The sequence below is a fragment of the Babylonia areolata genome, chromosome 7 (assembly GCF_041734735.1).
Source record: "Babylonia areolata isolate BAREFJ2019XMU chromosome 7, ASM4173473v1, whole genome shotgun sequence".
NCBI lineage: Eukaryota > Metazoa > Mollusca > Gastropoda > Neogastropoda > Buccinidae > Babylonia > Babylonia areolata.
Window position 1 is genome coordinate 34,979,214 of NC_134882.1, and position 23,776 is coordinate 35,002,989.

The 23,776-nt window shown below is 42.5% G+C and overlaps 1 protein-coding gene and 1 long non-coding RNA gene across 4 annotated transcripts in view; one reads left to right on the plus strand and one right to left on the minus strand.

The window, feature by feature from the left end:
* The window catches only part of LOC143283996 (uncharacterized), a 5,017-nt gene extending 1,087 nt beyond the window's left edge, over positions 1 to 3,930 (plus strand). The window contains exon 2 of the long non-coding RNA XR_013055470.1: positions 976 to 3,930. This is a non-coding gene — a long non-coding RNA (uncharacterized LOC143283996). The remainder of the gene's footprint in view (positions 1 to 975) is intronic.
* LOC143283994 (uncharacterized) lies at positions 3,567 to 23,341 on the minus strand. Of its 3 annotated transcripts, none has more exons than XM_076590512.1 (4): positions 23,197 to 23,341; positions 20,790 to 20,953; positions 8,039 to 8,109; positions 3,567 to 6,297 (listed from the first exon to the last, which is right to left on the minus strand). In XM_076590512.1, exons 1-4 carry the CDS (start codon positions 23,250 to 23,252, stop codon positions 6,154 to 6,156), a joined length of 435 nt encoding a protein of 144 aa, XP_076446627.1. In that variant the 5' UTR covers positions 23,253 to 23,341; the 3' UTR covers positions 3,567 to 6,153. The 3 variants fall into 3 exon arrangements, with proteins under 3 accessions (XP_076446627.1, XP_076446626.1, XP_076446625.1); XM_076590511.1 differs by having other exon boundaries at positions 20,634 to 20,953; XM_076590510.1 differs by having other exon boundaries at positions 20,550 to 20,953.
* Positions 23,342 to 23,776: the final 435 nt, after the last annotated feature.

A 23,776-nucleotide genomic window follows, 5' to 3' on the forward strand; every position in this document is an offset into this window, starting at 1 on the left:
TTTTTAAGGTCCCACAGCCTGTATCCATTCAAATATACGTGGGCGGAGTGAGGTAAAGCGGAGTAAAGTGCCTTTCCCATGGACACATCAACACCAGGCCTAAATGGGAAATCGAACCCTGACCACTGGATCACAAGTCCAATGCCTTACAGATTCTGCCACAGTGCCTCCTATGTAGGGAAACTATCAAAAATGCTTCCTTCTGCTATTGTTACGACCTTTGCTCCATTTTAGGGGAAATGAGAAATCTATATCCTCAAAAAGCACCCCTTTCTATGGATGATTTTTTGTATTTCTCATTATAGGCCTATCATTGAAGGAAGGTGATCACTTGGGCTCTTATCCACTGAACTTTTCTCGGGTATTCCCAATGCAGAACTCAGCACGCACTCATGCTAGCGCGCGCACACACACACACATGCACTCTCTAACACGCATGCACTGACACACACTCACGTTGTCTATTTTGCTTTTTTTATTTGATTCTTTCATTTCTCTGCATCTTTCTTTCTTTCCATTTTAAAAGACTTCATCTTCATTGTCTCTTCTTTTTCCTACTCTGCACCTATCATGTTTTTCTTCTTGTTTGTTGTCAAGATTTCAGTTATGCATTCTAAGCAGTTCATGATGAAACATCTATTTTTGCTCTGTCTTTTAGGTAACTGGGTGGTGAAACAACCCTCAGTTGGCAATCAGAAATTTGCGAGTTCAAATCTAGGGTGGGCCATAAGCTGAAAAAAAAAGGAAATAAAAAGAAAAGGAAAAGAGAACAGCTGTGTAGTAGTAGAATCAAAAGTAGTACTAGTAGTCACAATTCAAAATTTGGGTGGGCATATGGGTATTACTAGTAACAGTAGTTGTACATGGGGATGTGCAGGTGTAGTAGTAGTTGCACTTGATGTGTTGTTGTGCATGATGTGTTGTTCAAGTATGTTCCAATGGAGTTCTTGGACTGACCACTACCTTTCCATGCAGGTAGCTGTCAGGAGCCGGACTGGCTGCGTCAATCTGACCAGGTTGGAAGATGCTACATGTGAAGTACCTGCACACTTGGAGGGAAGCAAGAGGGCAGCAGCAGCACATTCAGCTAACGGGTCAAAGTGTTGTAAGGATAGATACAATCTGACCAGTGACGAGGAATTTTTCATTAGAATCCTGGCAGTTCTTTTTCAGTGTGTAGGATGAAAACCACCCCAGATTACAGGGTGGGCGTTTTAAAACATACTTTTTGTTCAGTAGATTTCCTCTTGGTGGATCATGCACTGGGGAACATGGGGGTTGCAGAAGCACATTTCATCACACTAAATGTCGCTTGGTTAACACTTTACAGGAAGTAAACATAACAGATGGACGAAACAGCCCAGTAGTTGAGTGTTGAACTTTCAATCTGTGGGTCCTAGTTCAAACCCAGTATCAGCAACTGGTAGGTTAAGGATGGATATTCTTCCAATCTGCTTGGCCAAAGATATGTTAGTGCTTAAGTCCGTTCGTGTGTATACACAAGCACAGAAAGATTCTGTAACCCATGCCAGTGTTAAGTAGGTAACTGACACATGCACGCACCCAGCATGCACATCCCCAAAACAAGAGGATGGGTGCTGATATTGCATGATGGTATTTAGTGAATGTGAGAGTTGTTGCCCAGGAATAATAATAATAATAATTATTATTATATTTATAAAGCGCTGAATTTTGTGCAGAGACAAATCAAAGCGCTTTCACACCAGTCATTCACACTCATGCATAACTCTAAAACTGGAAAAACTGAAGACAAGGAAGAGGCAGGGAAGGGAGGCTATTTTTGGAAGAGGTGGGTTTTAAGGCCAGACTTGAAAGAGCTGAGTGCAGAGACCTGATGAAGAGAAAGAAGAAGTCCATTCCAACTGCAAGGTCCAGAGACAGAGAAAGAACAGCGGCCAACAGTCAAGTGTTTGAATCTGGGTATGCGCAAACAGAGTGGATCCGAAGCTGATTGCAGAGAGCGAGATGGAGTGTAGAGGTGAAGGCAACCACAGAGATAGGAAGGGGCAGATTTGTGAATACATTTGCTGAGCTTGTACTTTATTCTGTGTAAGACAGTGGAGATGTTGCAAAAGAGGTGTGATGTGCTCAGATCTTTTCTTTCTGAGAACAAGTTGGGCAGCAGAGTTTTGTATGTGCTGAAGGGACTGAATGGATGAAGCAGGCAAACCAGACAATAGAGTTACAGAAGTCAAGGCGAGAGAGAATGAGAGAAACAATAAGTCTAGATGTTGCGTCAGTGGACAGATATTTCCAGACGGAACTGATGCGCAGCAATTGACAGTAGCAGGATTGACATGTCTGACTGATAAATTTTTGCATGGACAGTGTGTTGTCAAGGACAACACTGAGGTTCCTGACTGAACTGGAAAGAGGGATGGATGTACTGCCAAGTTTGATTGTGTCAGTTATGATGGAAGAGTTTTTGTTTAGTTCCTATGATCATTGCTTCCATTTTGTCCGTGTTCAGTTGTACTTACTTGTCATCCAGTTCTGTATGTCCAGGAAGCAGCTGGATGTTTCTTGCGAGAGTGATGACAATTTTTCTGGGGTATCACTCTTCTGGAGTTAGTGTCATCAGCATAAGAATGAGGACTGACATTATGGTGGTTGATAATTTCAGCGAGAGGAGCAGTGTACAGTTTGAAGAGCACTGGGCCTAAAACAGATCACTGTGGGACTCCATGTTCGATTTTGATGGGTTCAGATTGGACATTATTAACGACAGACTGGAATCGATCAGTGAGGTAAGATTTGAACCAGAACCAGAACAGTGCCGTTGATACCAAATATAGAATGAAGACGGGGAAAGGAGGATTGAATGGTCTATCTTGTCAATGGCAGCTGACAAGTCGAGAAGAGTAAGAAGGGAAATTTTTTCCAGAGTCAGACGCTAGCAGTAGATTATTCAGGATGTGGAGGAGAGTGGTTTTGGTGCCGTGGTCAGCGCAATAGGCAGACTGAAATGGGTGGATGAGATTGTTGAAACAAAGGTGGTTGTTGAGCTGCTTCAGGACAGCTTTTTCAAGGAGTGGACAGGAATGGGAGATTAGAAACTGGTTGATAGTTTTTCAAAATGTTTGCGTCAAGGTTGGGTTTCTTCAGAACAGGCCGGAAAATTGCAGTTTTGAAAGTGGATGGAAACGTTCCAGTGAGAAGGGATGAGTTGACAATATTGGTGATTGTGGGGAGGAGCTGTGAATGCACACAGAAAGAAATTGTGATCCAAGCAATTTGGTCAAACTCAATGTAATCACTGCTACAATCTTAGACAAACAGAAAATTCCCTGGCAATCTTATAATGCTGGGATTACCAGGGTACAGTGAGTTTGTGAAGCAAATCAAGTGGCCTCCAATGTAAAATGTGAAGGTGTTTTGTGCTGACCCAGACAATGTCAGCATGACCATCCTCTAGATCATGCAGAACCAACTCTTTTTCTGAACAAAACAACAAGTCACATCATCTGTAAATGCATGTGAAACCGGTGTGTGACACTAAATGACATGAACACAGCACACTGACATGAACACAATGGACACTCAAGTGATTTTTGCTGCCGAAGCAAGCTGTTGGGTTTTATTAATACGATATTAATATAAATTAGTCAATCATGCAAATTAGTAAATATGACAAGTGTGTGTATCGTAGTGTATGTGTTGTTGACCTCTGCCCCTATCCTTCCCTCTGTTGACTTGTCTGCGATGTTTCTCCCTCCTCCCTTCCACTGCTCCCCATCCTTCCCTCTGTGAATGCTATGGCTACCAGCCGCAAAATATGGTCACTAGCAGTCATCCAGCAAATGTTCAGTCCAACACTATTCCTTAAAAGACATGTTCCTGTATTCAGACAAGCACTTTACTGTTCAAACCAAAGGCCACAAGGCAACAGCCACAAAAAGAATATCACAGGCACTGAGTAAAGATTGTTGTGCGTTTCACATAGATCCACACACACACCTGCACACAGGGCGAGTGAACAGACACACGTTTAGCACAGAAGAAAATCTATGAAGTGATTACACTACACTGGCTGTGACCAAGGTATATAAAAAAAAAAATGCATACATTCACCACAGTGCACTGAACTGGTCAAAGGCAGAAAAGCACCCTCCTGAAAACACTTCACACACCAGAACTGCACCAGAAAAGCGATACAAGATCAACTGATGACAAAAAGAGTCTGACAGACAAGAAAAGACATCCACATGGGCATACACTGACACAATATCAGTCACCATGACCAGCTATTACATTCACACAATCTCAATTTGAGTCACCACAGATTGTGATTACACAACCTGCAAACATCAGAGATTTTGGTGACAGTATGTGAAATCACCAGAAATGTTCAACGGTGCCATAATGTAGGTAACAGCAATTTGAAAACCGTCGAAAGTTGTTAACACTGACAGTGTTAAGTCAAGGTCAGCAACCCCAAAACCAGAAAAGGCTGTTTACACTGTGTGGGTCAAGTTCACAGCATAACTGTGTTAAGTTGTTAATAACGATGTCTGGGTCAAGATGACAGCAAAACTGTAAAGCTGTTAACACTGTTTGAGTCAAGGCGACAGTGAAAGGCTTGCTGTTGAAATACCAAAAGGACCCTTGTTGCTATGGACAGTGGACCCATCAGTTGTCATGAAGGACTAGCGCAGTGCAGACACACACACACATAAGACAAGTACAGAATAAACAAGACAATGGGGAAATGTTGGACAATCACCACAAATAATCAAATATAGCCAAAAAATTACAAGCAGAAAAAGACACCCCAAACCAGTTTCCAATAACATGTGTGAATGTGCTGCGTTCATCAACTGGTTTCACAAAACCATCCTGCATGATACTGCATGCAGTATCTTTATATTTTGTGCACAGAAATGTTCATATTATTTACAAAATTAGCTGTTTCATCACAACACTGGGGGAAAAATTATACTTTGTTGCCGTCTTCACTTCTTTTTCTTTTTAATAATTTTTTTTTTTTTTTACTTCTTGCAAGATTATTTTTGTTCCCTGAAGCGATACAAAAGGTTTTGTATTACCATGGGTTTATCAAAATGTGAACATAACACACACACACCCACACAAGTCCTATGAAAATGGGTACTCTGTATTTCCACAGACATGGTCCCAACAGATCACCACACAATTGACATGCTTCCTGACGGAACCAGAATCATAAAGAAAAGAAGGGGGGGGCGCTGCATTCTGGTGATGCACTCTCCCCCCAGAAAAGCAGCCTTCATTTCACATGGACAAATCAGTTCTGACAAAAAGTAATACAATGCTATACAATAATGACACAAAAGAAAAACAAAACCATGCAGTCCTAGACAGACAGAAAATCAGCAGACGAGAATGTCCTTGATGACAGTGACGTGGCACATGCAGTGTGGTGGAAGGGGAGGGGTGAGATGCTGAGGGGAACCTCCATCATCTTCCCACAAGACATTGACACACCACTGACAGCACACTGATGCCCAGCCACACTTCACCACTGATGGAAAGTTCAACATCATTTATCTCATTCCTCTGTTGTTGTTGCTGGTTCAATGTAAAACATATCTCAGTCCTCTGCTGTTCCAGTTGTTTCCACATAACTTCTCAGTCCTCTGTTGTTAGTGTTGTTTCAAATCAACTTCTCAGTCCTCTGTTGTTGTTTCAACATAATGTATCAGTTTATCTAAGTCCTCTGTTGTTAGTGTTGTTTCAACATAACTTCTCAGTCCTCTGTTGTTGGTGTTGTTTCAACATCTCAGTCCTCTGTTGTTGGTGTTGTTTCAACATAACTTCTCAGTCCTCTGTTGTTGGTGTTGTTTAAAATACCAGTCCTCTGTTGTTGTTTCAACATAATGTATCAATTCATCTCAGTCCTCTGTTGTTGTTTCAACACAATTTATCAACCTATCTCAGTCCTCTGTTGTTGTTGGTGGTGATGGTTTAACATAATCTCAAGTCCTCTGCTGGTGGAGATTCTTCAACATATCTCAAGTCCTCTGTTGCCTTGTTGATTCAACATAATTTGTCTCAAGTGCACGATCCTGGCATCATGTATACCAGTGTCCTGCCACACCCCCCTCCATCAACACTGAAGATGGGAATGACAGGGGGGTGGGAAAAGGAAGCAGTTTACCACAGTTTGTGGGTTTTGCCCCCTGGTGGGTTGGTGACACGGGTGGAGGTCTGAACGTTCTGCATCTTGCCTTCGCGCGCCTGGTACTCTCCGTCAGAACAAGGCAAGGGCGGCTGTTCCTTCTGCGGCTTGGGGGCCTCCTGCACATACACACACCACACATTATTTCACACTGCTCCACACACACCACACATTATTTCACACTGCTCCACACACACCACCCACATTGCTTAACACACAGCACACACACTGCTTCACACACACACTGCTTCACACACCACACACATTGCTCCACACACACTCTTTCATGCACAATATACATGCTTCACACACACCACACATTGATTCACACATACACACATTGATTCAAAAACGCCATTCACATTCTTTCACACACATTGCATCACACACACACACTACACATGTTACTTTACACGCACCACACACAATGCTCCACACACACACTCTACACATTACTTCACACACACCACACGCACTGCTTAACTTACACTACACACATTGCTTCAAACACATCACCACACACATTCCCTATCACACTCCTGCACACACACCACACACATTGATTATCAGATTCAGAACATAAACCACCTCACATTAACACTGCATGTCACACAAATTTATCATGTTTTCACTCACATAACACAGGGTTGTTGGTCACAATGAACACATCCACTGACATAGCACGCAGCTGTCTTTCCACTGGTCATATTGGATGTCCCACTACATAGCTGTACTACTTAAAGATACCTGTCTGCACCCTATGTCCCACTACATAGATGTACTACTTAAAGACACCTGTCTGCACCCTGCCTCCTATGTCCCACTACATAGCTGTACCACTTGAAGACCCCTGTCTGCACCCTATGTCCCACTACATAGCTGTGCTACTTAAAGACACGTGTCTGCACCCTGCCCCCTGCCAGCTCTCTAGGCAGCGGCTGGGGGGCAGCCTGCACGTCCGGTTACTGTGCCCTGGTTTGTAGGAAGAGCAAAGCTAGTGTCAGCCTTTGCTCCAGGGTGACCAGGGGGCATCCACTTTTCACAGTGCATGACATTTTGATAACTGATATCTCATATTATATGACTGACTGATGTATTACAGACTGACTTTACTATGTCTATGGCATTTTGATAACTGATATCTCACATTATATGACTGACTGATGTATTACAGACTGACCTTGTCTATGGCATACTCATCACATCTTATGACAGACCCAACCTTACTGCATGACATATTGATACCTGGCACAAAACTTACAAACTGAATAACAGTATATCTCACAGTTTATGACAGATTAAGCTTACTGCATGACAGACTGATACCTCACGTAGTATGAAAAACCGACCTTACACACCACACGACAGACCAATATGACAAACTGACCTTAGACACTGCAAGGCAGACTGAAATCACATGATAGTGCATCACGTAGTGACATTACATACTGCATGCTATGAGTGATATCACACAGAGCATGACAGATTGACTAACAGTCCATACATACTGCAAGACAGACTGATATACACAGTACATGACAGGCTGATATCACAAAGTGCATGACAAGATTGATTTCACAATGCCAGATACTGAGATAGATTGACTCATTTCATGGCACACTGTCTTGCACATTGCAAAACAGACTGATATCACACGTACCATGACAGACATCACACAGTGCAAGACAGATTAGTATCTTACAGAGCATGACAGATACTGAGACAGATGTCATTCACCGCTTGACAGACATACATTAGTTACAGTGCAAGACAGATCAACATCATCATCAATTTACAGACCAACATCACACACTGACTGACTGACCTCACACATTCAATGACCTCAACCCCTGCACTGACCTTGACATGGAGGGCGTGGTGATTGGGGGCCAGGTCCTTGTAGTCAGAGCCAGTGATGGGATTGTAGGAACCTGCACCACATGTTTTCTGTCATTTGTCTATCTCGCAGCACGCATACTGCATCCTACATCTGTCATCTCACATCATGCATACTGCATTCAACTTCTCTGCCATCTCACATCATGCATGCTGCATTCAACTTCTCTGCCATCTCACATCATGTATACTGCATCCAACTTCTCTGCCATCTCACAACATGCATACTGTATCCTAAATCTCATGTCTGCAATCTCACATCATGCATACTGCATCCTCTATCTCTTCTCTGCCATCTCACATCATGCATACTGCATCCTACATCTCTCGTCTGCCATCTCACAACATGCATACTGCATTCAATTTCTCTGCCATCTCACAACATGCATGCTGCATTCAACTTCTCTACCATCTCACAACACGCATACTGCATCCTATATCTCTTGTCTGCCATCTCACATCACTAATAGTGTATTTTCAACTCTGCCTTCTCACATCATTCATACTGCATCCCTTATCTTTGCCATCTCACGGCTTGCACACACACACACTCTCTCTCTCCATCTCTCTCTCTCTCGCACACACACAAAGCAAATATTTCAAAAGAGACATTCAATAAGTCATACAATTATAGTTCATCTCACAAACCAGGAGACATTCAACAAAAACATATCATGGATACATAATTATAGTTTATCACACACACCAATTGACATGGCACAAGACATATAATTACCGTGTATCACACACACACCAGTAGACATATTACAAGGCATATGATTATTATTCTAGTTTATCACACATGGAGACATTTGACCTAAGACATACAGGCATCAGAATGCCCCAGTCCAATCCTCCAAAGAAAGCAGTCCAGTGGCCACCCAGTCCCCTGTGGGGTAAAGGGGCTGAAGAGAAATTTAAAATCTGACAGATTTACAGGCCTTTCCTGACAGCACTTTACTAACTCTGACAAGTTAAAACCCACAGGCCATAATGCTCCTGCTCTTTTCCTTTTTCACTAAAAGTGGATATTTTCAAGCACCACGACCACTGCCATTCATTGCTACAACCCCTGTCATTATATGCATCCAAATTTCGGTGGATGGTGGAAGACATGGTAGTGATTAAATACTAATAAAGATGGCAATGACGCTTGTTTGCAGGAAGTGCACAAACACACACACACACACACAAAAACCAACCCTGAGCCATTTAAGAATATTTATGTGGAAAAACAGAACAAGCCGTTTAAGAAAACCATTTGAGAATAAGATCACGCTCCATAAAAAAAATTAAATATGCGGCTGCCCAGGCCAAAACTATTGTCAGCAGTCCCCTAATCCTCTGAAATTAGTGGATCCACAGACCATTCTGATGCCTGGATATAATTATAGTTTATGTGACACAAGACATATCATTTACAACCACACACACCAGGAGACATTCAATACAAGATATGATCATAGTTTATATGACACAAGGCATATATATATATATATATATATATATATAATGACAGTTTATCACAAACCAGGGCATTCGACACAAGACATAGTTCACCACACACACCAGAAGACATTTGACCTAAGTCATATTCAAAGTTCATATGACACAAGGCACATAATCAAAGCTTATCACACACCAGGACACACTTCAATGGAACATAACATGCATATATATATATGGCAGAAGACATGACAATGATTTGCATACAGAAACTAAAGCTAGCAAAAGCCAACACAAATGCAACAAAAGCAAACAACATCAAACTATATAATTTCCCATGCTATCTGAGTGCACACAGGCACAGCAGGCAGACCAAGGCGTAGGCAAGCTGGTGTCACTAACTACTACTCTACACTGCAGCATTCTGCAGCTGTGTGGTCAGGACTACTAGCACTCCTGTTGATGCCTGTATTACGCATCCCCCTCTACACTTAATTCTATGCTTTGATGGTTATACTGGTTATTTAAATTGTGAATTATTTCAGTAAAATGCATCATGATTATCAGCGCTGGTTAAAAATCTTTTATTTCTTCTTTTTTTTCTAAAGGCAAAGAAAAGAAGTAGCACGCAACAAGCTGGTAAGCCACTAACTTACTAAGACTTGTGGTTTGCTCAAAGACTCCATTTGCTCAAGCTTTACACAATGACTGAAATGACACTATGACATGCATCCTCATCAGTTATGTCAACCAACCATTTCTGTTTCCCTGATCAAGGTTCAATGCATAAATAAACACCTCAAGCTACATGTACTATTTTCCTTACGCCATTTCCTGTCTGTGTTTTACACATGACATTACAGGCCACAGAACTAGGGTTAACAGGAACAGAACATATGCGCAGCCACTTTCACTAATAACCTGTGGTACAGGGTTAACAGATACATGGCACACATTGTGACCACACAGATACAAGCCAGCAGTATGGTGGTTAAAGTGCAACAGGACAGACATAGCGACCACACAGGTACTGGTCAGCAATGCAGGGGTAAACAGACTGGACCGGCACTGACTAGGTAAGTACTGACAAGCAGTACAGACGTTAATAAACAAGCAAGCAATGCTGGGGTTAACAGACAAGCCACCAATGCAGGGGTTTAACAGACATTACAGACACTGATTAGATAATCACTGGTCAGCAGTACAGAGGTTTACAGACAGGCCAGCATTACACTACAGGGGTTAACAGACACTGACTAGATAGTCTAGTATTAAGTACAGACCAACAATGCAGGGGTTAAAAGACAGGACAGGACACTGACTGGATGAGTACAGGACACCGTGGGTACAAGACAGCAATGCAGGGGTTAACAGACAGGACAAACACTGACTTAGTACATGACAGCAATGCAGAGGTCAACAGACAGGGCAGACACTGACTTGATGAGTACACACCAACAATACAGGGGTTAACAGACAGGACAGACACTGACTGGATGGATTTGGGTCAGCAATGCAGGGGTCAAGAGACAGGACAGACACTGATAAATGAGTACAGGACAGTAATGCATAGGCTTACATACATAAGTACAGCCCTGTAATGCAGGGCTTAAAGACAGGTCAGCAGTACAGGGGTTAACAGACAGGACAGACACTGACTAGATTTGAGAAGGTCAGCAGTACAAGGGTTAACAGACACTGACTAGATAAGAGCAGGTCAGCAGTACCAGGGTTAACAAGACAGGTCAGACACTGACGAGATGAGGTCAGCAGTACAGGGGTTAACAGACAGGACAGACACTGACTGGATAAGAGCTGGTCAGCAGCAGTACAGAGGTTAACAGACAGGGCAGACACTGACAAGATGAGCAGGTCAGCAGTACAGGCGTTAACAGACAGGACTGACACTGACGAGATTATAGCAGGTCAACAGTACAGAGGTTAACAGACAGGACAGACACTGACTAGATAAGAGCAGGCCAGCAGTACAGGGGTTAACAGACAGGCCAGCAGTACAAGCAGGTGACTACAGGTGGTTATGATGGGTTTATGGAAACAGGAAAGATACTGTACTTGGTTGACTACAGGTGGTAAAATCAATTAATGGAGTAAACGACAACAACTACAACTCTTTTTACTGCTCAATAACATAAAAAAAATCATGCTTAAAACCATGCACAGACCATTGGTGAACAAATTATAACAGTGCAACAGATTCAAAAATATATAAAAAGTCAACTGCTCTGAGTGTTTTAACAGATGTAAAACATTTAGACACATTGATCACATGTTCTGTTGTTTTGCACTGGTTTCAACTTTCCCCTGCCTTTACCCTCCTGGACTCCAACACCCCCTCTATTTCACAACAACAACCCCACCCCCAAAATCCCATTACCAGTGATCTTTCCCGCTCTCCCCGCCTCCTCAAAACTGTGACTGTGTGAGGGGATGGAGTGGCTGATTCCAGTCTTACCTGTCCTCTTTCAGTAACTTCACTGAACCATCCCATCCATAAAACTCTTTACATCACCAGAAAGTCAACATCATGATCAGTTACCTTATTCCACATGTAACATCACAACAATGTGAACAACTCCAGTCAGATGCACCACTGCATCAGTAACCCTTTTCAAAAGCACTGCCTCACCAGTGACTAATTTCAGAAGCACTACCTCATCAATGACTCCTTTCAGAAGCACTGCCTCATCAGTGACTTCTTTCAGAAGTACCATCTCATCAGTGACTTCTTTCAGAAGTACCATCTCATCAGTGACTCCTTTCAGAAGCACTACCTCAGTAACTCCTTTCACTCAGAAGTACCATCTATCAGTGACTATTTTCAGAAGTACTACCTCCTCAGTGACTTCTTTCAAAAGCACAAACTCGTCAGTGACTCCTTTCAAAGCACGACCTTATCCACAGCCCCTTTCAGAAGCACTACCTCCTCAGTGACTTCTTTCAGAAGCACTACCTTATCAACAGCTCCTTTCAGCACTGCCTCATTAGTGACTCCTTTCAGAAACACTACCTCAAAAATTCCACTCAGAAGCACTATATCTACCTCATCAATGATTCCATTCATAAGTACTGCCGGTAATTCATCAATGATTTAATTCAGTAGCACTACCTCATCATTATTCACAATCACATATCTCATCCGAAACTACATTCAGATTAGAACACTGCCTCATCATTAAATTTTTCATTCACTATCAGCACCATGTAATCTGTCGGTGGATTCTGACTGGATCACCACATACTATTTCCCAGGCCTGTCCACAGTCCCATGTGAAGGTGAGCAGAGAGCATGTTCAGAAGACCAGATACACAGACAGATCATGCCATCCTTGAGGGGTATGTTGCTACTGTCCTTTTGTTACATTCTCAACCTTTCACACATGGAATCACTTCTATTTCTACACTAGGATTAGGAACCAACAGTTCACAGAAATGTGATTTTTTCATTGAATTCTTACCTCCACTACTTTTTCGATGGACACAGCTGCCTAACTTCCTTCTTCATCATCTTTTCTGATTTTTTAAATAATTGTCAGCCATATGGGTTCCTAAGATGGACAACTTTGAATTTCTTCAGTTTCAACTGTTAACAAAAACATTAATAGTATAATACACACAAAACAAACAATTCTTCCTTATCTGTTATTTTTGTTTCTTCTGACTGTTCATGGTCCATGAGGAGGATGAAAGTAAAACACACAGCGAGCTGCTTTGGTCTCCATTCCAGCACATGAACCACAAGGACCCAACAGTCACCTATACATTCTTGACAGACAAGAACCACACCTACCCACTGTGATGCCCTGTGTCTCTGTGAACCACTGAACAGTGACACGAGGCTAAAAGAACAAGATCAGTCATCACTGTCCACCCCACACACAGAGTATCCAGTGTAGCTCCAGGTTTGAAGGGTGGTTGGGGAGGGAACGGGCAGATGGGAGGAGGCTGGAGGTGGGAGTTGACACACATACACAACAAAGTAAAAAGAAAAGTGGAGGTGATTGGACTGACACAGGGTATCAGATGGATGGATGACATACCATGGATGACAGACAGGTCTGATGACAGGAATGACACACTAAGGATGACACAGACTGGAATGATGACATACCATGGATTTCAGACAGGAAAGACACACCTTGGACAACACAGGATTGGTGACACACCATAAAATGACACTGACAGAGGATTGATGACATACAGTGACACTATGAATGACACAGGACTGATGACACAGCAAGGATGAATTGATACAGGCAGGAATGGTTGTATATCATAGGAAGACATTGTCGGGAATGGCCAGAGGGCAAAACTGATGCGGAAGTGAAGCTACTCATAGAAGAAAACAGTAAAGAAAAGGACATCATCATATACACAGATGGCTCAGTCACCAAAGACCAATCTGGTTGGGGATTCACTGCGAAACAAAATGGAAAAACAATTTGGAAGAGAATGCTGCCTACAAAGTCACAACCTCCAGCCTAACGATGGAAGTTGAAGCTGCGACACATGCCCTCCAGTGGCTATCATCAATCCATACGCCCGGAAACCAACATGCCATGATTCTAACCGACTCAATGAACCTCATACAGAAAATTGAAAACGGAATGGGAAGCCCAGAGTGGCATAAGGCAATGCGCAACTTTCAGATTAAAAAACTCACATGGTCATACTGCCCGGGACATGCAGGTGTTAAGGGAAATGAGCGAGCTGACAGACTTGCTGGTAACGCAACACCAACGAGCGGCCTACATCTAGGAAAATCGGAAATCCTCAGAAAAGTCAAAGAATATCAAAAAGAACAGGTACAAGGCTATCACACCATCGATCGCCTCAAAGAAATAAAAGCAGAGAGAGGGAGCGGCCGCAAGTCTAACATGAAAGGTAGAGCACGATGCTTTGCAAATCAAACAAATATCGGCATCATTTCCAAACCAACATTGCGCAAATTTCTTCCTTTCCAAATACAATAGACTGAGCAACACACTAGACACCACGTTCTTGGCATCAGAGATCTTTTCCCATCCCTCTTGCGGCCAATCAGTGGCAGCCTCTGTGCGTGTGTGTATGTGTGTGTTTGTGTGTATGTGTGGGTTTGTGCTTTTGAGTGCGTTTGTGAATGCGCGAGAGTGTAAGTGCACACAAGTGTCAGGAGAGTTCTGTGTACGTGTGTGTGTGTGTGTGTGTGTGTGTATGCGAGGGGAGGTGGGAGTGTGGGGGGGAGGTGGGGTAGAGGATGAGGTATGCGAGTGTATGCATGCCTACACTGTGGGAGCAACAGGATATTGGAACATATATATATCTTTGTATGTATGTGAGTGGGGTTGGGGGTGGGAGATATGGGCATATGTGTGTGTGCTTGCACAAGTAAGTGTTCATCTCTGTGAGTGTGTGTTTGTGCGTGTGTGCCGTGGAAGCTGCGATACGTAGACTAGAAATGAGTGTGTGGAGGAGGGGGGTAGAGGAGGTGCAAGGTAATGTGTGTGTGTGTGTGTGTGTGTTGGAGCTCATGTACGTTTATATATATTTGACCGTGCTTTCATATCTGTGAAACTGCATGTTTGGTGCATATCTGTTATGCATGTGTGGTGTATGTGTGAATATGTGTTTTCATGTTTTACATTTATGTGCTTATTTATCACCATTGTTGTCTTTTAAAAAAAATTTTTTTTATTATTATCATTTTATTAGTATTAGCATTAGTAGTACTACTACCTTTTTCTATATTATAATTATTATTTATTTATTTATGTACACTTATCTATTATTTATTTCCCCCATTTTTTGTTGTTGTTTTTTGGGTTTTTTTCAAGGCCTGACTAAGCGCGTTGGGTTACGCTGCTGGTCAGGCATCTGCTTGGCAGATGTGGTGTAGCGTATATGGTTTTGTCCGAACACAGTGACGCCTCCTTGAGCTACTGAAACTGAAACTGATGACAGGCAGGATTGATGATACACTGTACTATAAATGACACAGATTTATACAAGATTGTTGACATCATGGACATGGACAGACAGGACTGATGACACATTGTGGTTTTCACAGACAGGACTGACAACGCACCAAGGATGATACGGAAAAGACATCAGTATGACACAGACATGACTGATGACACACCACAGATCTGACAGGACTGACACATCATGGGTGACAGACAGGACTGATGACACACCGTGAATGACACAGATCTGATAGGACTGACACATGGATGACACAGACAGGACTGATGACACACCATGGATGACAAAGGACTGTTCACAAACCATAGATGACAGACAGGAGTGACACCACAACATGGGTGACACATGATTGGTGACACACTAGGAATGACATAGGACTGATGACATATCATGGATGACACAGACAGGACTGATGAAACGGACAGAACTGATAACGCACCACAGTGACTTACACACAAAAGGAAGTGGGGTGAGACAGGAGGGAATGCAGGTGAATGTGGAATACAACAGTGCAGTCTACTAGATATCCACCAATCAGTGCAGTCTACAGGATATCCACCAATCAGTGCAGTCTACATGATGTCCACCAATCAAGAGTAAGTACAGCAGAGAGTTAGGGGGGAAGGGATGGGGGTTGTATCCACTGTACTGTGCTAATCAATCACTGGTGAGAAAAGCAATGCATCAGCTGTTAGAAGTCAGGTGGACAGCAATCCTACGAGTGATGTGAGTGCAGCAGTCTGGAGAGTGAAGTATTCATGTGAATGTGGTGAGTGAAGTATTCATGTGAATGTGGTGAATGCAGCACTCGTGTGGTGATTGCAATAGTCATGTGAGTGTGATGAGTGAAGTATTCATGAGAATGTGGTGAGTGAAGTATTCATGTGAATGTGGTGAATGCAGCACTCATGTGGTGATTGCAATAGTCATGTGAGTGTGATGAGTGAAGTATTCATGAGAATGTGGTGAGTGCAGCAGTGTGCTGAGTGCAGCAGTCTCGAGTGTGGTGAGTGCAGCAGTCAGAGTGGTGAGTGCAGCAGTCTTGAGTGTGGTGAGTGTAGCAGGTTGGTGAGTGCAGCAGTCATGAGAGCGGTGAGTAGCAAGTTGTTGAGTGCAGCAGTCTTGTGTGGTGAGTGCAGCAGTCATGAGAGTGCAGCCATCTTGAGTGTAATGAGTGCAGAAGAGTGGTGAGTGCAGCAGTCATGAAAGAGGTGAGTGCAGCAGTCATGAGTGTGGCAACAGTCATGAATGGTGGGTGCAACAGTCATATGAGTGTGGTGAGTGCAGCAGTCATGCGAGAGTGACGAGTGCAACAGTCATGTGAGACTGGTGAGTGAAACAGTCATGTGAGTGTGATGAGTGCAGCAGTCATGTGAGTGTGATGAGTGTAGCAGTCATGTGATGAGTGCAGCAGTCATGTGAGTGTGTGTTGAGTGCAGCAGTCATGTGAGTGTGGTGAGTGCAACAGTCATGTGAGTGTGGTACTGGTAAGCGCAACAGTCATGTGTCAGTGCAGCAGTCATGTGAGTGTGGTGAGCGCTGAAGTCATGCGAGTGTGGTGAGTGTAGCAGTCAGGTGAGCACAGTGAGTCCAGCAGGAATAAACGGACCTACCAAAGGTCAGCATGCAGACAGCAGGATCAACACACACTAGTGACCTATCAGGTTAGCCAACAGTCTGTGTCAGCGACTTTATCCAAAAACAAAAAAACATACAACGAATCAACAATATACCCCTGAAACCATACACCAGCACTGAGCAACAAGACAACAGATAGCCTGACCCAAGGTGACCTGATCACACCACCACCACCACCGGCATGCACACATGCAGAACACCACATGCACAGGACCAGACAGCACCACCACACGAAGGACAAGGGTGAGAGAGAAAGGTGGGCATGCAGTGCCTTCAGCCCAGCGGTCTGACATCCTCACCAACTTACAGTCACAGAGTCAGTACCCAGCATGGAGCACCCAGGTGAACCAGCACACCCCTACCAGACTTCACTCACCAACACCACCTGCCACTGCCACACGCCAACACTTCCCCACTTAACACTGTCAGCATGTGACCCATCATCTCATTACTCTGTTATCAACGACTCCCATATAATCCAATTATACTTTTCCCCATCTCATTGACTAAAATCCATCAGTTATTCTTATCCCCATCACATTCCCAAAAATCCATCAGTTATTTCCCATCTCATTCCCTATAACCCATTAATGATATTTATCCCCTTCTCTCATTCCATATAATCTCATCAGTTATACTTACCCCTCTCAACTAATTCCCAATGTTATATCAGTTATATGTCTCTCCTTTCATCCCCTTCCCAATGTTATAATTCACCTGTTGTTTTTTCACCCATTGTCTCTTTCCCAATATTACCAATCACCTGTTGTTTTTTCACCCATTGTCTCTTTGCCAATATTATCAATCACCCGTTGTTTTTTTCACCCATTTTCTCTATCCCAATATTATCAATCACATGTTGTTTTTACCCATCATCTCTTTCCTAATATTATCAATCACCTGTTGTTGATTTTTTGTTTTTGTTTTTTTACTCATCATCTCCTTCCCAATGTTATCAATCACCTGTTGGTTTTTTTTTGTTTTTGTTTTTTTTGTTTTTTTACTCATCATCTCCTTCCCAATGTTGTAAATCACTTGTTGTTGCTTTTTTCACCCAACATCTTCCCAATGTTGTAAATCACCTGTTGTTTTTTTACCCATCATCTCCTTCCCAATGTTGCAAATCACTTGTTCTTTTACCCATCATCTCCTTCCCAGTCTTGTAAATCACCTGCTGGTTTTACTCATCATCTCCTTCCCAATGTCATCAATCACCTGTTGTTGTTTTTTTACACATCATCCCCTTCCCAATGTTATAAATTACCTGTTGTTGTTTTTTTATGCTGTCTCATTCAAAATGTTATAAATCAGTTGTTGTGCTAAACTTAACGCATTCATCTCATTCCCTAAATCAAAATTAACCTGTCGTGTTCTATCATCCCATGTCTAATTCCCTTTGTTAAAATTAACCATGTTATTCCTGTTAATATTACTCCCTGTATGTTATAATTTATCAGTTATACCCATCTCCCTCAATCTCATTCCATATGTTGTAATTCACTAAGTAAGAATGTCCCGCTTCATATGTCACAGATCACCTGTGATTCCTGTCCCCATTACCTCACTCCCAATGTTATGGAATTCACCACTTATATTCATGGTGTTCTGTTGTGTGGCCATGTGTTATGTAATGTGTGATGGGATGATGATCAAGTGCAAAACGTGCAAACTTTCAAAAACAGAATTGTGAAATAGGTGAGTATTTTTTTCGTCTGAGAACAGGGTGTGAACTCTGAATGAATTAAAGGGAAAACATGGAAAAAGTTGCTGCCTCTTTGGACAGCTCTTAATCTCAAATTACTCCTGCTGTTTTCCACATTATTGGTGTTAACTACTGTTGCTATTTTCTGCATCAGTAATGTTAATGTTACTGTGTACTGAGTGTCAAATCATGAAAATTGCTAGACAGTACTATTACTGTCATATGAACCAATGTGTCTGTCTTCAGTATCTGCCTCAGTCTGTCATGATGTGGTTGCCTCAATCTATCGTATAAATCAGTGTAGCTGCCTCAGTCTGTCATGTGAACTAATATGTCTCAATCTATCAGGTAAACTAGTGCAACAGCCTCAACCTATCATCTAAACCAGTGCAGCTGCCTCAACCTGTCAAACAAACTAGCTGCCTCAACCTGGCATGTAAACTAGCTGCCTCAATCTGCCATGTGAACTGGTGTAACTGCCTTAATCTGCCACAATAAGTAGTTCAATTTGTCAAAAACACTCACAGTATCAATCTGTCATGTAACTAGCAGCCTCAATATGTGATATGAACTAGTGAAGCTGCCTCAATTTATCATGTGAACTTGTGTAGTGCCTCAACCAGTTATGTGAACTAATGTACCTGCCTCAATCTGTCACCTGAACTGGTTTAGTTGCCTATTTGTCATCGGAACCAACTGGCTCAATCTGTCAAACAAGCTGCCTCAATCTGTCATACAAACTAGTGTAGCTTCTTCAATCTGTCATGTGAACTTGTGTAACTGCCTCAATTAGTCATGTACACTGTCTCAATCTGTCATGTGACCTTGCGCAAATAAATCAGTCAGTCCAGTGCCATGTAGTGTAGCAGCCTCAATCTGTCACGTGAATTAATGTAGCTGCCTTAATCTCTCATGCAAACTAGCTGTTTATCTGTCATGTGCACTTGGGTAACTGCCTCAACCTCAACCTGTCATGTGAACTAGCTGCCTCAATCTGTCAAGTAAACTAGTATGGCTGCCTCAATCTGTTATGTGAACTAGTGTAACTGCCTCAGTCAGATTGTCATGTGAACTAGCTAGCTCAACCTGTCATGTGAACTGGTGAACTGCCTCAATCTATCAAGTGAGCAAGTGTAGCTGCCTCAATCTGCCAAGTGAACTAGCTGCTTTAACCTGGCATGTTACTCAGCTGCCTCAACCTGTCATGTGAACTGGTAACTGCCTAAACCTGTTGTGTGAACTAGCTGCCTCGATGTGTTATGTGAACTAGTGTTACTGCCTCAGACTGTCATGTGAAATTGCTGGCTCAACCTATCATGGGAACTGGTGTAACAGCCTCAATCTATCAAGTGAGCAAGTGTAGCTGCATCAATCTGTCATGTGAACTAGCTGCCTCAAACCTGGCATGTGAGCTAGCTGCCTCAACCTGTCATGTGATCTGATAACTCCCTTAATCTGCTGTGTGAACTAGCTGCTTCAGCCTGTCATGTGAACTAGTTGCTTCAACATGTCATGTGAACTGGTGTAACGGCCTCTACCAGTCACGTGAACAGGTAACTGCCTAAATTTTTCATGTGAAGTGGTGTAACTGCCTCAATCTGTCATGTGAATTGGTGAAACTGTCTCAATCTGTCAAATGAGCTAGCGTAGCTGCCTCAAAGGGAGGACTTGTGAGCACACAGTGAGATTAGTGCCCACACAGCTGCCTACCCCTTCCTCTGCCTGCATATCTACCCGCTGCCCTGTCCCCCCGAGCGCTGGCCACTGGTTCTCCAAACAGATTCTCATGCGTACTCTGAGACTTAGCTGGGGTCTTCTCTTGGGGGCTCTCTGGGACGTCCCCAAATAAGTTAGCGTGAGTGTCGACTCGCTGGCTGGCACTTGTGCCTTTCTGGCTCACAGCGGGGGAGGACGCTTTGTCCCCAAACAAACGATTGAAGGAATCATCACCGTCACGAGCCGATCGCTGGGCGCTGCCTTTGGAGGCGGCATCAGAAGACGCGTCAAAGATCCCGGAGTCAGCAGGTTTGCCTGTCGTCCGTGCACTGGCAGCAGGAGTAGGGTCTGGAGTCCCAAAGATATTGCTGGAACCTCCACCTGGGGGGCGCAGTACTCTGCAACATAAACACCTCACTCACAAACTTATAGTACTTTCACTATCTCCACCTGAACCCATCTGTTGTCAGCTTAAGGTCTGTATACATGCAAAACAGTTTCCTCAGTAAGTGCATGACCTAGATAAAAATATTAAATAAATCATCAATTTTGGATTACAATAATTACTGAACTCTGCTAACCGACATTAAGTCATTCTAAATAGTGTAATGGTGTGTGTGAAGGTGTGTATGCTTGTCTATCATTTCAAATGAAATTCACCCTATTTACTCAAGACTTCAACAGCAAATAGGTAGACAGAAGCAGCAAGAAAACATGTTACGGCTGTTCATTTATTCCCACTGTTGTGTTATTCATATATATACTTTACAATTAACCTTCATAGGCAGCACACACATATATTAGTATATATCCATTTCTACTTCTCTGTGTGTGTGTGTGTGTGTGTGTGTGTGTGTGTGTGTGTGTGTGTGTGTGTGAAGAGGTTGGAGTGCAAGATTTATGTATGTAAACACACACGGATGCAGCAAGGAGCTTCAGTAATGGACGCTCTCTGTTCTCTGGTGACATGAGGAGAAGAGTTTCAAATTTACATTTCATATACATGCATGCAGGAGTGTGCATCAGTCATTCAGTATCAGACATCATAAACATGTCAGGTCATTTAGTCCAGAAGAGGATAAATGTCCCATTACTTCTTCATCAGCAAGGTCACTGTCCAATATGTTTATCTGTTAGAGCTTGGACATCAAATGTGACAAACTTCAGTGACAAGTCAATCCCCCCCAAATCACCATTTCAATCAGGGCAAGGCCAACATCATTACACATGCACCTCATCACTTTCACCCAGTGTATTAGCATTAACTGATTAACCAGGACATAATCTCTTCTGTACAGGCGCTGGTCAGGAAAGCATCAGCTTTTCTGACTAAGCAGATTTGGTTATAGTCAAACTGTTTTTGGATCTTCCCAAATAAAATAGAAAAGGTTTCTGTGGGGGGCTAGATTTTCTGGAACAATAAGATGCTGCAACACCGTGAACATTCAAGTCCAACAACTTCGAGCAAGAACCCGCAATAAACACAGTGACTGTGAACAACAGTATTGGGAAACAGTAAACGAAACCTTTCAGTTCATTGTTGAAAGTCTTCAAAACAGTTGTCAAATGTCTTCAAATAGGAAAGAATGCCCATGAACAAAAATATGTAAATGAACATAACATAAACCAGTCAGAAATATCCACTTTTAAAAGTTTTTATCCAAGTCAGTTTTTGACAGAATGGCCTAGAGAGAGAGAGACAGACAGACAGAAAGAATGAGAGAGAGAGAGAGAGAGAGAGAGAGAGATGAAAGGAGAGGAGAGAGATGAGACAGGGAGAGAATGAATGAATGAGTAGGACAGAAGATGAGAAAACACTGAAAAAGTCCTCATTTCTATATTTTTGAATTTCAAGACTTCACATTCTTCACTTCAACGTGTTCAAGACTTTAAAGTTTTTAAAAAAAATTTTTTATTAACAATTCATTTTCATTTACATCCAGTGAAGTTTCTTCAAAGTACAAGTGTATTTAGTTATGCCGATGTTGAGTGACAATGCTTTGTTCATTTTTTATCATAGTTGATAAACATCTTTTGACTTGACATGGTAAAAAAAAAAATGTTGACAGAAAGAGTAGTTTCAATGTCCCACTCCCAATCATCTCAGTGTGAAGAGAACAAATTGTAATATCCTATTAATTAACAGTAGCAATTTTTTTCTTTTCACAGGTGGCATTGATTGCTCTACAAATGCGCACAGCCCAACTGTATATTCTCATCCTATACAGGGGCATACCACGCCGGTAAAGTAGTACATGTATGTCCAATCCTGCCAACACTGTCATTCGCGTGTCGAAACTATCCACTGTGTGTGTAACAGAACGTTCACTCGCTTGACTGGACCCTCATATAATTATTTTTTGTTTTAATCACATACCATGCACGTACGCATTTCATGTAAAGATAACTTTAATTTTCAAAGCTGCAAACATTCCTGTCTGGATTAAAGCACAGTTCGAACTCCTTTTGCAACACTGTCCGAAAGACGAAGCGATCTGGGTGAGGCGCTACTTCGGACTTCCGTCTCAAGAGTTCCTTGGGAACGAGCAACGTCTGTCATAAAAAACAGAAAATTTTGACAATTTACTGCTATTTTAGCTTGGACAACAATGTGGGAAACTTAATTTTCGAGTAAAATTACCTGGATGACGGCTTCGCTTCCTCATTCATGCCACTGAAAGTCGATGTTGTAGTCATTTTGCTGCAGTGAACGAGCCCTTCTCTCGAACTTATGAGTCTACCTTTTCGAAAAAACGGAAGGTGCGATGACGTCACCAGGACGGAAAATTATGGGGCCTACAGGTTGCAAAATTGGGATGAGGTTGTTGTTTTTTGTGTTTTTTTTCACTGGTCTATATATAATTTTATTAAGGTCTTTTTTCTGTGCACAACTTCTATGAACAAATATATTTTCCCCCTTTTATTTTTTACCCAACTGATTTTTTTACCGACAGAGGAATCTCATTGTTGCACCCTTGATCGGCGCCCATTGGTGGAGGAATCACGTGGTTTTTACGTCATTGCGGATTCCATGGATTTCCTCTCTCCCTCGCGCTTGCAGAATCCAGCTGACGGTCGCCAAGACACGCTTGCTCCCAAATACACAATGTCAAAAAGAAAAAAAATCAAACAAGATTTTCCGGAGTCCACGTCAATGTTAAGATCGATGCACCGAAGCTGATAACGTGTACAGCGATTCATAGAAGTAGTAGTATTTGCAG

Coding starts and splice junctions, on each gene's coding strand:
- LOC143283994 (XM_076590510.1), bottom strand. CDS start 23,252: ATGACTACAACATCGACTTTCAGTGGCATGAATGAGGAAGCGAAGCCG. Junction 20,954..23,196: donor GAAGCGAAGCCGTCATCCAG/GTAATTTTACTC, acceptor TTTATGTTGCAG/AGTACTGCGCCCCCCAGGTG. Junction 8,110..20,549: donor ATATGCAGGCAGAGGAAGGG/GTAGGCAGCTGT, acceptor CATGTGGTGCAG/GTTCCTACAATCCCATCACT.